Source organism: Odontomachus brunneus, unplaced genomic scaffold (assembly GCF_010583005.1).
Source record: "Odontomachus brunneus isolate Ranch 3 - 2012 unplaced genomic scaffold, Obru_v1 Obru_scaffold_020, whole genome shotgun sequence".
Lineage (NCBI taxonomy): Eukaryota > Metazoa > Arthropoda > Insecta > Hymenoptera > Formicidae > Odontomachus > Odontomachus brunneus.
The window spans coordinates 145,196-157,962 of NW_022639470.1; the positions used below are offsets into that span (position 1 = coordinate 145,196).

At 45.6% G+C, this 12,767-nt stretch overlaps 2 protein-coding genes across 2 annotated transcripts; both read left to right on the forward strand.

Annotated features, from left to right (window-relative positions):
• The first annotated feature begins 2,295 nt into the window (after nt 1-2,295).
• Nucleotides 2,296-7,304, forward strand: LOC116841996. The gene is made up of 10 exons (XM_032810607.1): nt 2,296-2,505; nt 3,601-3,753; nt 3,834-4,161; nt 4,307-4,620; nt 4,703-4,786; nt 4,863-4,931; nt 5,029-5,178; nt 5,325-5,531; nt 6,211-6,706; nt 7,216-7,304. The coding sequence occupies exons 1-10, from the start codon at nt 2,296-2,298 to the stop codon at nt 7,302-7,304; spliced, it is 2,100 nt and encodes a 699-aa protein (XP_032666498.1).
• A 27-nt stretch (nt 7,305-7,331) lies between these two features.
• On the forward strand, nt 7,332-11,934 carry LOC116842026 (probable myosin heavy chain ECU04_1000). The gene is made up of 7 exons (XM_032810667.1): nt 7,332-7,572; nt 7,660-8,137; nt 8,573-9,302; nt 9,444-9,689; nt 9,774-9,944; nt 10,022-10,279; nt 11,815-11,934. The coding sequence occupies exons 1-7, from the start codon at nt 7,332-7,334 to the stop codon at nt 11,932-11,934; spliced, it is 2,244 nt and encodes a 747-aa protein (XP_032666558.1).
• Nucleotides 11,935-12,767: the final 833 nt, after the last annotated feature.

Below are 12,767 nucleotides of genomic sequence, written 5' to 3' on the forward strand. Positions count from 1 at the left end.
GTTATTCTATGGCTTCGACGTCGATTCGGATGAATGTTCTGCGTGCGAATGTACGATATTTCTTGTACCTGCGAGTCATAGAATGGCAATAGATGTTGTCTGCTTATGAAATATTGAGGTATAACGCGCGGAAAAACGAGGGGAATATAATACGTCGGGAGGAAAAAGAGAAGACAATTTCCGAACAGTATTACGAGAGACATTGCGACTGGTTGTATCGAAAAAGAAAAAAAGATAGCAAGAGAGAAAGAGAGAAAGAAAGAGATAGAACGGCAGTTGACGGCAACTTGTTTTCATAAATTGTTAGGAGGCCTGTAGGAGGTGAACACGTAAAAATAAATCACGACCGATAGCCTCGTGAAAGAGATAATACCCGATGCAAATATTCAATCTTATACATATACAACGACACGAAAGCGAAGAAAGTGGCCTTACCGCGGTATGTATCTCCGTCGCATTCCAGTTGCGTCTTTTGAAAACGATATAAAGAAAAAAAAAGAATAAATCAAGTGTTCCCCGTCGCGTAAGCGCATTCATACACGCCTATTCGTGTATCAGCTCCGTCTACTCCATCGCGTGTTTACACAGTGTTGAAGTTTTCGAATTTTAATGTTCATTTCTATCTACGTTATGTATATCTGTTGACCGATCGCGGATCGAGGATCGAGATTAGGTGAGGCGTCTCAAGGCGATAGATAACGACGAATCCGCGCGTGTACGTGAAGTATCGCTCTTCACACACATACTTACACATACACATTGTGCCTTCGTCTAAGTGGAATTAATACGTTAGATGCAATATTACATTCCGATTGTGTATTTTACATACGTCGCAAAAAACGGGAGGCAAAAGAAGTAGCGCTTCTCCAATGAATCCATACTGCCTCGATACTTACGCGCGAGTCCGTTTTTACATGTTCGCTCGATCCTACTTTTTCTACGCAAGCCTATTTTTCTACACGATTCGGAGGGACGTGTACATATAGAGGGAAGGAGAGAAAGAGAGACAGAGAGATATATATATATATGTATACATATACTCTATAAATAATGATGTAGCTATACGATTTCTATATCGAGTTCTTTTTGCTGAAACGTAGTGTCGCGAAATATTACACGTGGACTTCCGCAATGAGCGCTCACGAACAGGCTCGTTCCGCAGCCAAATTATCAGTCTGTTCCGCGTTAATTAATTTTTGTTTATTTCGCAACCGCCAAGAGAGACATGTGCACGTTTCGCGTGTTTCTTTCCAGCTCAGTTTCTTCTTTCATCCAACCAAACGTTTGACGCCTCACGCGATAATCATGTAGTATATTAAAAGGAGAGAAAGGGAAGAGAGACGTTTTCGTCTTTTAAGATGATACGATATTTACGATATGTGTGCGAGTCAGAGAGAGTGTTTCAATGAGAGAATGTCCTCAGAGTACCAACGTAACATCGGGTCTGTTCCTTTTCGAAAAACTTCCTGAACTGATGTACACACTGGTGTATGCGGTCAGAGGGCGAGACAAGTATATACTTCATTTCAACTTCATTTAACTTATCATACCAATTCTCCGAAGGTAGGAAGTTGTTGGAAAAAGAATGGACCTGTCGTAAGATGATCATGTTATAATTATTATTATTATATAATCCATCGCTCTAGACGAGGATCTACTTTTGTACTTAACCTCCGTGCCCCGTTCCCGTCCCTGTCAACACCCCTTTAGCCCAGCTAGAATATAAATTAGACGAATCCGCGGGAAGCTGCCTCATCTTGTGTTATACGTACATCCGAAATGGAAACAACTATTTGTTTCATTGCGCGGAGATAACGCTCTATTAGAGCTCTCGCGGGAATACAATTAGGATATATGTTTTAGGCGATACACGCGTGCAGCATTCTACTACTTAAGCGGTTAAGAGAACAGCTATAATACAATCGCAAGAATGGAAGTGTACTTATTGATGCTGTAATTATTTTTAACGGCAGCTTACGAAATAAAGATATTTTATTGTATTTTTTAAGCGCCACTCTTCTCTTTTTTCCGCGCACCACTCCAACGGCCTGAACCGCCACCACCCTACTCACCGGCCTAATATCGATATCTTCCTCTTCACCGTGCTCGGTTACTATGGTATATAAATAAAATACAGCAGGAGCCGAAATCTCTCCCGCTAACCTCGTATGCGTCATGATTTTTCGCGAAAATTAGACGGTCCCAGCAGTCGCTTGAGCGTAAGAGGCAGGCGTGACTCACGTCTCGCGGACACCCGGATCAAGCGAATAGTGAGAAGTTGAAGCTGCGACGACGATGTCCTACGCTGAGCATGGACCGCGCATCTTTTTGGCGGGCAGACCAGGCAATGGCATACATTCGATTTACGGGGATTACGTCGCGCCGCAGAAACGATCGGAGGGTCGCTTGAAGATGTACGAGTCGTGCACGGACATTCGAGCCTGGAGCCCGAACGTGCTGGAGAGCACGCGCTATTTCCGCGAGCTCAGCGAACACGCAACAACCGCGGTTGGTGTCCACGCTTTCGATCCTTTCCAAGTCGAGTCTCTCTTCTTTAACCTTTAGGCTACGGCGTTATTTTTATCAACGTTAATTACGACGTGGAGTCCTCGACTGACTTCATTTTACTTTTACTAGATAAGAAAAAATATGACAAAGAGCATTATTAGGTAATATTTAAATAAAGTATTTAATTGCAATCTTTAGAACTTTAGGAAAAACTTCTCTTGGAAGTTATTACGCAAAAACTATTATTGGAGTCCTCTCGAGAGGAGGATCCAACCTTCATGTCGTAGCCTAAGGGTTAACCCTTTCTGCTCTTCGGTACATTAATTAAATTGAGGGATTAATTCATTTTATTAAAAACAGAGAATAAGTGAATTTCCTCTTTGTTCTTTGGAAGATTTCTAAGAAAGAATAATGATCATAAAATATTCATCCTTTCACTGAGAGAAAAACATTGAAAAAGATATTTATTTGGCCGGTATTAATGACATATTTATTTATATCTAAATTGTTTTATTTAAATAGAGAAAAATTTTTATAAAGAGCTAAGGAGTTCTCTAAGAGAACCACTTCTATTTTCTTATTTAAAAAATATTTTATATTAATGTAAGTAATTAAGTAAACAACAACACACTATTGCGTCATTCAGTAAAGGACTAAATTACCTGATTAAAAGTGAGAGAAAATATATAAGTTTTCTCCTTGTTCTTTGGAATGAAGAAATATCTCTAAGAAGGAACAACGTACAAATGCTTATAAATAATTGGACACGTTATTCGCGAATGAAATCCGGAAGTTTTCCAACGAGCGATCTTGGAATTTGGAACGTTATCGATTGGCCCGAAATACAACTGCACATTCGCACATACATGTGTGCACGCACGCTCTTTTGCACTGCACGGCGAGCGACTAAATTATTCATTCGCATATATTTAACGAGCGAACGCTGCGAGAGCACAGAAATTACTAATTAAATTACTTCGCAGATGTTTATTAAATGTAAATCCTGTTGGTGTGTTGCGATTGCACAAAGAACGCTGGGAACGCTCGAGCGTAAAATAAAAGCGGCACGTGCATTTCGGTTTCTCTTTGTAGCCGGGAAAAGTGGTGCCGTTCGATGTCGTGATGGACAACATGATAGGACTTACTGCCCAAGCCCAGAAGGAGCTTCGCATCACGCAGCAGGAGTTGCAAAAATACAAATCTCTGAAGCTCAGTCCGGAGCAACGAAAGCACTTGGAGGATCTCGTGAGAACTTCTTCTGATAAATATTGCGACGACGTTAAATATTTTAACGGGCTGTTAACGATTCTCTCATACATCCGCAGGACAAGGCCAACGTCGAGCGAGACGTTCGGGCCGAGTATAAGGAAGAAGCGAGGATCGAGTCTGCTTTAAGACCGCTCCTGTCACAAGAAACCTTATTGTTCCACCCGAGTAGACTCGTATGCTCGCGACACCCCGACACGTATCTGTCCATGTATCTGCGTCCTCACCGGCGATTCCGCTACGACAGAGAAATCTGCAACTCATTGCTGACCAGTATTCGCGTGTCAAGGGAGAATCGCTTCACAAGCTCGTCGTCGGAAAACGAGACTTATCTGGTGTCGCGCGTCACCTCTTGCGACCTTCTGAGCGAGCAGAGACCTACGCGAGGTAAAACAGACAAGGAGAGGTTAGACGGGGCAAGGGTTGCTTTTCGCGACGAAACATCGCGGTGTTCTTGAGACCGGCGTGAAAAATTCACGGAGCGGCAGGCGTGCTCATGGCTCGTAGTTTTGAATCGCGATGAATCTTGCAGAATGTAACAATCAGGCGAGTGTCTGTATCGAGTACGTCGACGCGTCCTCCCAGGCGGCGCAAACGGTGTGCGAAGTGTGCGTGCAGACGGATGAATACCGGGACGCGAATGTCCAGATCGACGACTACGACGGGAGACAGGTGCAGCGCGACGTGGACTCGTGCTCGAGTCAATACTACGGGAGTAGTGAGAGCGCCTCGACGTCCGAGCGCAAGTTAAGGTTGACCACGGATCTGGAGATCTGCGAGAGGAATCACAAGCGGGTTATCATCCAGAAGGACTCTGAGATCATCGTGCTGAAGAACGAACTCGGTGTACGGAGCGATAGCGCGATTCGCGCGAACGTATTTATCGAGGTAAACCGGGATAAATCATGCGCGTTTTCTCGCCTTTCAGGTGAAGGAGGACGAGCTGGAGGAGCTGCACCACCGCCTGGAGAAAAGGAACGAGGACGCGAGGATCTTGAAATTCAATTTCAACGTAAATCGATCTTTCACTGCTCATAAACGGTTTCTCCGTTGAGAATTCGCTTGATCATTTAGATCTCTTTCCGTAGATCGTGCGAAAGAAGTTGCAGATGGTGAGCGACAAACGCAAGAGCGAGATGGATGAATTAAGCGCGAAAGTAACTCTTTCCTCCTTTTTGTATCGTGTAAAGGATGTAAATTGCATTCCTTTCCCTCTCTTCCTTTTCAATTGGGCTTTGCTCCTTCTTCCCTTAGCTCTCCGCTTCGGAGTGTCTGGTGGATCAGTTGAAAGCGGAGTTGGGTAGAAAATGTCAAGTTTGTCACTTACAATCGCAAGAGATTCAGCAACTTCGGGAGCGACTTAAAAACGCGGAATTACTTTCCATGGAGAATGAGTCACTCGCGGTTGGTACACAGAAACTTATTCTCTTTTTCGCGCGTACATATATCTCACGAGAGGTAGAGAGTATACGCGCGTATTTTGGAGAGATTGGGACGTCGGCTAAATCAGGTCGGCGGATTGCTTATATCGAATTAACGCGATCGATTAGAGGAAGGTGAAGGAAATCGAATGCCTGTCGAAAGAGGCGGAGAGCCGTGGCATCGCTTTGGAGCAGGTGAAGTGCGTCTGGCGAGAACGGGACATGCTTCAGGAGCAATGTCGCGAGCAGATCCGCACGCTGGCCGACCGAGAGGATGAGATGCGGCAAATGCTGACGTTGATAAAGCAAATGTCCGTCAAGGACAACGCTCGGGAGGTGCGTCACTTGGCTCGCGTGTGTCGCGCAGTGCTTCATTAATTAATTATCGCTGTCGACGCAATTTGATAATAACAGGACGTAAAATTTCAAAGGAATACGCCACGTCGCGTCATTTCTTGGTACTGTAGTTTAATTATGCAGGCGTAAATGATCGAGCGCGTTATATGCTGGCTCACGGCCGCGTCGATTGTTGAAGCTACGCCATCGTGGAGCACAGTTTCAGATAACGAAAACGAAGAAAAAAGAAACGCGATTGCATTGCAGTGTAGGGATCATTTCTCAATGACACGTGTTTCTTTCTTCTCGCAGGCGCGTCGAAATGAGAATTTTGCTGTATGATATATAAATACGACAACACATTAGATCACGGAGAAAATATTGCAGTATAAATTACAACAAAATTTTTGTCATCTCTTGTCCTGCAGAATCATGACTAAAATTGTTATATATACATATCTGTTTGAAAATATTATTCACGTTTGATCTTTTGCTACAAAATTATCATAATTGCTCGAATGCTTTTTTTATATTGTACACCAAATGGTCAAATTTATCACTTCTATAGCCTAGCTGTACTAAAAATATAAGAAGATATATAATTTTAACGTAATTTTAATTGCAATACTTTCTCCGTGTAGGAATGATTAAACAAACTGCACACCTCGTGACGCCAGAGACGTCTAATAATCCTAAAATAATTCTTAGATCAAGCTTTTCACGGAAAAGTTGTAACCCAAAGTACACAGTGATTGCTCGTGAACAGGTGGAGATGAATGAGATGAATGATGCGGTGACCGACTTGAGAAATGAGATTCGGGCGAAAGACGACAAGATCTCGCAGTACGAAATGCAGCTGGGTTGCATGGAGCGGCAAGTCAGTAATTTGACTAGCATGCTGAAAACTTGCCTGAATAATTTCGACGAGTCTAAGGTGGCGTACGAAAGCATCTGCGAGCATGCCAGATGCGAGCACGACACTTGCCTAGACGTGCAGAGCGCACTGGTCGCCTTAGGAACGTTCTTAGCCGCGTTGAAGGAGGACAAACGTGAACGACACGATCGTCTGCTGGAGATAGATAACTTAAGAGCGTGCTACAGTCGACAGACCGTAAGCGAAATCGCAAACACGGATTTTTATACCGGACGTGAGATAATCCAGCCGCAAGCTGCAGGTACAGCTCCAAGCGTGCACTTTAATTCTTTCACGCTTGAATATCTACTTGTCATTATTATTATTATTGAGAGTATACAAAACACTAGCAGTAGATTAAGAGAAATATAAACTAATAAGGGCTATGTGCTATATGTTAGTGAGTAATTAATTAATGAGAGAGCAATATTGCTTGACAGTGTAAATGCAACAATGTAAATTATACCTTCCACGTTTAAACTCGACTCTGAATTCCGATTATTATATTTTAATTAATTCTCTTCTTATTAAATTCCCAACTGCTTATTGCTTTGTAACTACTATTAAAATTGCGAAAAATATTACCTCAGTCAGGAGTCGAAACTAAATCTCCCCATATTTTCCTTTTAATTATTCGCATGAACATCCAGCGCATAGCTCTTACTGACCTATATCTCTCTTAATTTGGTTGTATTCCAAGCAGAGCCTTTGATACATAGTTTAATACCAACGGTAGATTCTGTATTTCTCTGGACATAAATGTGTCCGCAGTAGTGGAAGGATTAAAGAGAGACGATGAGAATGTCTCGAGAGACGATTTCGACGGATTTTCCGCCCGCGTGCTGATCGATCTGATTTAACGGACGATTGGAACTCGATAATCCGAGATGAATTTAAGTACAGAGCTCGATAACATTGCAGAGGACGTCTCGACGTCGAGCGATCGCGACGACTGTCGCTCTTCCAAGGAGCTGGTTAACGTACAGGTCCAGTCGGACGAGGTGGAGACTAGCACGACGTGCTCCGACTCCTCTCGCTTGAACCAAGCGATCTCGAACGAGGAGATCGATCGCGCTCTCACGACGCATATTAAACAATATATCAACAAGATGTCCGTGATCCTTCAAGGTACTACCGTGTAAGATACCACCGTGTCATGTAGCTTTCCCGAGACGCGCCGACGCATCGGTTAACGTTCTACGATGATTTGTTAAGGAGCCGGAGATCACCATGTGCAGATTGTCAGAGAGCATGTGAAGCAGCGGCAAGAGCTGCAGAAGAAGGATCTCGAGATTACCGAGCTGAGACAGAAAGTAGCGGAGCATACGTTGCGCAGAGGCGAAGGCGATTGTATGATGCAAGAACAATTGCGGAAGAGGATGCTCGAGAAAGAAAAGGCTTTAGAGGCGGTGATAGGCGAAAGGGATTCGGAGATCGTGCAGCTGCGAGAGTGCCTCGACACGCTGGAGGAGCGAGTGTGCGCTTACCGCGAGGAGCACGACACCTTGAAGAACGAGAACGCCGATCTTACTGACGCGAAAAGAACGCTCGCGAAGGAGAATGAGGCGCGTCGCGAGGAACTGCGAGCACAGAGCGATCACATGCGCGAGCGGATTCAGGAGATAGACGATTTGAAGCTCACTATCGATGCTTTGCAGAAGGAAACGAATGATATTGACAATCTGAGAAAGAAGTTTGTAGTTTCGTGTTAGGGGAGAACAGATGAAGTTGGCCGAAGTTGTCACGTTGACCATGCATTTCTGAAAAAGGAGTGCAAAAGCAGTCGCAAGATGTTTTCTTTAGAACATGGGTGCTACGTAAGAGTTTATTATGTAGATGTTCTGAAAGAGAAACATGCAAAAGAAGAGAAACTTTGTTCGGAAATTTACCATGTAAATGTTTTGAGAGGAACTGTAAATTTGTTGTGTAACAATTTACTATGTAAATATCTTTTGAAGAGAACATTTTGCGATTCCTTTTTTCCTTTCACGTTAAATTCATGGACTGAATGCAGAACTAACATGAGTTGGGTGACACGACCAAGTTGATCTGATCTCCACTTTTATCTAGAGGGTTCTTATCCTGAACGATGTTTCTCGATCGGTGTTCTTTAAATCGCCATTTGCAGATTGACAGACTTGCAGATGAGGAACAATGACCTCACGAGTAAGCTTATGCAGACTAATGAAACCATTCGCCAACACATAGAGATTATTGCGAACCTGAAGAGCCTAGACGAGAAGAACAGGCTGGCTCTGGCGCGCGAGGGTGTCAAGTACAATGCGATAATAACGCAAAAGCTCGATGACATCGCGAGCCTGCAGGACGAGAACCGGTCGCTGCGCAATCAACTGAACAACGCTGAGATTAAACTTGGCCACAGCAACGACACGATATCCCTGCTGAGAAGCGAGAACGACAGCGTGGCCGCGATAAGTGCCCTGCAAACGAGTCTGACCAGCTTAGACCAGGATAAAGAGAAGCTGCTGGCGCGTGCGGACAACCTGAGGAGCGAAATAGCGAGCTGTGAGGACTCCACGACGCGCGTTTCCAATGAGCTGGTTGCGTTATCGCGTCAAAACGAGGCACTGAGGACGGACGTAGAGACCGTGAAGAATACCAACGATCAATTGTTACGAGCGCGCGGAAACGATTGTGGGAAACGGTCCCTAAAGGATGCGCTGTGCACACTCCCCGGCAGAACTTACGAGAAAATCGTGCGTCCTAGCGAGAACGACGGCGAAGAGCGTGATAACGATGCGGATGGCGCCATGAAAACCGCAGAACGGTGGAGTAGCGAGATCATCTCTGGCATCGACGACGGGCAGAAAGAGCGATTGATAAAAGCTCACGATCAAGTACGCGAACAAGCTCGTTAGGTTCAATTCTCTCTCTCTCTCTCTCTCTTTCTCTCTCTCTCTCTCTCTTTCATGTTCATCAACGCGCGCTCGCACGCTCACTAATATCCGCAATTTTTTCATCGGTCTTGTCAACAACAGAATGAAAAATTTGACACAAGCCAACGCGCGCGTGATGAATTAGACTCAGTCGCTCACGGGACGTCTGGCAATTCCGAACAGGTCGCGCATAAGTTGCGACTCCTCGAAGTGCAGCACGAGGAGAAGCTGCGGGAAATTAAAAAATTGATGAACGACGTGCAACTGAGGGACTTCGAGGTTAAGAATCTTCAGGAGTGCGTTTCGCTCTTGCTGCAGGAGAAGGACGATCTGCAGAATAAGGTTCAGGTACGCGAGCGCGCGAAAGACATGAAATTTCCGTCACGTAAGCCATAGCTCATGTGTGTGTTTATTAATCTTCGACTCCGACAGTGTCAGGTAGAGGAGTATCAGAGCAAGTTGGCGTTATTAAAAAGAAAATATGACAGCAGTTTGAACGCGTTTCGCAAGCGGCACAATGAGAACGTGGAGCGACTGCAGGCGCGGTTCCAAGACATTATGAGGATCGAGAGGAGCCCGTTCGACGCGGATAGTTGGCTGCAGGTGCGCGGAAAAGGAAAACTGACATATAGACAAATAACTTTTTTCACGGCCGATTCGTCACCAGTCGTTCCTTCTAGTCGCTGAACTCGAAGGAGCTGGCGGAGCTGAATAATCGAATCGATATTCTGAGCTCGCGCGTGGCCGCGAACGGCGAATCGGATATTGCAAACACCGAGACGCCGAGTCACCACCCTCGTCGGAATAATAATAATTCTGCGAAGCACAAGCTTCAAAACAAATTCACCCTGCGCAAGGAACGCGTACGGGAAAATAGAACGGCGCCTTTGAGCGGTGGAGCGAATAAGAAGGACTCCATCGCGAAAATCGGCGACGCCGTGAGTAACGGGAAGGTCATTAAGGAATTGTATTCGCGCGACTCCAAGCAAAAACGGGAACGCCGGTACGAAGTTTATGATGCGTTTATCACGTGCGTCGCGTATTTACCTATCGGCATCTCTGAGTATCTATGATTGGCAGTAGACCTGTGATCTTCAGCTAGTATTGCATTGAAACGTTCCGTTCTCCCTTCATTATTGTTCGATTATGTGTACTGAGGGAACAAAACATCTAAATGAAGAAAAATATTTGCTGGAATTGGATACCAATAACACATTCACTTGAATCTAAATTCTTTTAAGTAAAATAAACTTGTTTCCGTGAAAAGCAACGGTTTTAGGGAAATGTTTTCTCACTTGAAGGAAATTTGTTTTTAATGTAAAAATAGGTGTGCATTAGTATAAAAGTGTATTAGAAACATGTTATTAGTTATTCACCTCTCCAAAAATATTTCTTGATCTTTAAATATTTCTGCTCTCTCAGTGCACTGATTTTATTTTAAAAGGAAAAAAGTGCAACCTAGCTTAGTTGAAAAGAACGTATCTAATGGCATTTTAATTACACGCGCATTTTCTCGCGACTAATATTCAGATTACTTGACAACGCGGAGAGAACACAGACCAACCACGCGGAGCTGCCTGAATCTAAGACAGATAAAACCGTGAGTACACGGTCAATAATTCGTAATTCTGCAATCGCATTTACGTCATCGTATTGAAACGCGGGCGTATGATGTGATGTACATAACTTTCAGCTGGACTGGCAGAGAGAGAAGTTCATTTATCGATGTAGCGTACACTACAGATTGAGCAACGGCCGCTGATGCCCGCACGTCGTTGCGATCCATAATGCAGAGGGAGAGACTTTAAACGTGCGAGAGCAGGGACGAAATATTTCATCATTTTCACGGATTACCTTACTACGGGATCGCGCAATCGCTCGCTCGTTCGCGCACGCTAATGTAAGATCGGCAAGATGCATCTTTTACGAGGGTCGCCTCTCCAGCTGGGGTAAGGCGGGAGCCAACTTATTACTTTTTACATATCCTTTACTTTGAATGTATACGCGTAGAAGAACTTTTCGACGTTTTACCTGTGTGCTGTTATTGTTTGTCTAACTCAGGTTATATACACTCTTCGTGAAAAAAACTTGTGTTTAAGCTGGAGTTTGTAATAATAAACTTACAAGAGAAATACAAATGAACAAACTTCTTATGGAGGTGTCTCGTCGCCGAGAATACCGCGTCCCCCGATGGTTGGCACGCGGCTCCGTCGAAATTCACCCTTGCCCGGGAATAGCTCGAGCTTTGAGTTTTCGCGAACAGTGCGCACATTGACGCACACTGCAAGTGCGGGGCATAGCCTACGGTGGTTGTGATATTCGCGCGAAACTCGCCTTTGATCATCCCTGCAATAACTTTGCGCCGGAGAAGAAGGAGAAACTAACGGGACGGTACGCGGAAAACGCAACAGCCGGTGGCGCTTCGCGGATTTAGTGGTTCTAGACCGGTAAAGTGCATCTGTTGCACCCGCAGAAGGACAAGGATTGTTTGCTGAAGGCACGAAACGATAACGACGACGACAACCACCGCCACGATGATAAAGCTGACTATCAGCAGCCGAGTGTGTATCTGCCCTTGTCCCAGTCATTGTGAGCTTCAACATGACTGTGTTCGCGCATATGTTCTCTTTCTCTCTGTCTTTGTCTCACCCCCGTGTCACGTATACATAATTACGTCGCTTTGCACGCGCGATTATTTCTCTCTCTATACGCGCCGGCGAAGCGAGCCGCGGGGGTGAGTTCGCGAGGTACGCGGGCTTGCGCACTCGCCGTGCCATCCGGCGCAGCCTCCAGGATCCTCGAAAAGGGGTGGCGGACGCGCGTGTCGCCGCATAAGCGGAGAGCAGGGTGAGCTTGTCGGTGGGTAGGTCGGTCGGTCGTTCGGTCGTTCGGTCGGTCGCTCGGTCGGTCGGTCGGTCGGTCGGTCGCCCTCGCGCGTCAGGCACGTCGCGACCCCCAACATAGCAGCATCGTCGCAGCCGTCCCAACTATGAGAAGAGCGTCGGGTGCCGCCGCTGGCTGTCACCACCACCACGGGACGTCGTCTTCGTCGACGTCGTCAGCGGCGCACTGTTCATCCGTGTCTTTGGCCCGATTGTGCCGGAAATAAAAGCCGGCATCTGGGAGATAAAAACCGACACTTCTTGGAGGAACCCGCGCGACGGTCAGCCGGTTCGTCAGCCGAGGACTAGTCACGAGGACCATCGCGGCGAAACGAAAGAAAAGAAAAACCAACGCGTGCGTCGGGAGGCTTCTCTTCTTCCGGTAGATCTCGCGGTCGAGAAGAATAGAAAAAGGGTAGTTCCAGAAAGATAGGGAAGAAAAAAAAGTCGCCGGTATCACTAGAGACGGGAATAGCGCGGGTGGAATTACGAAGAGAGAGAGAGAGAGAGAGAGAGAGAGAGAGAGAGAGAGAGAGAGACCTTG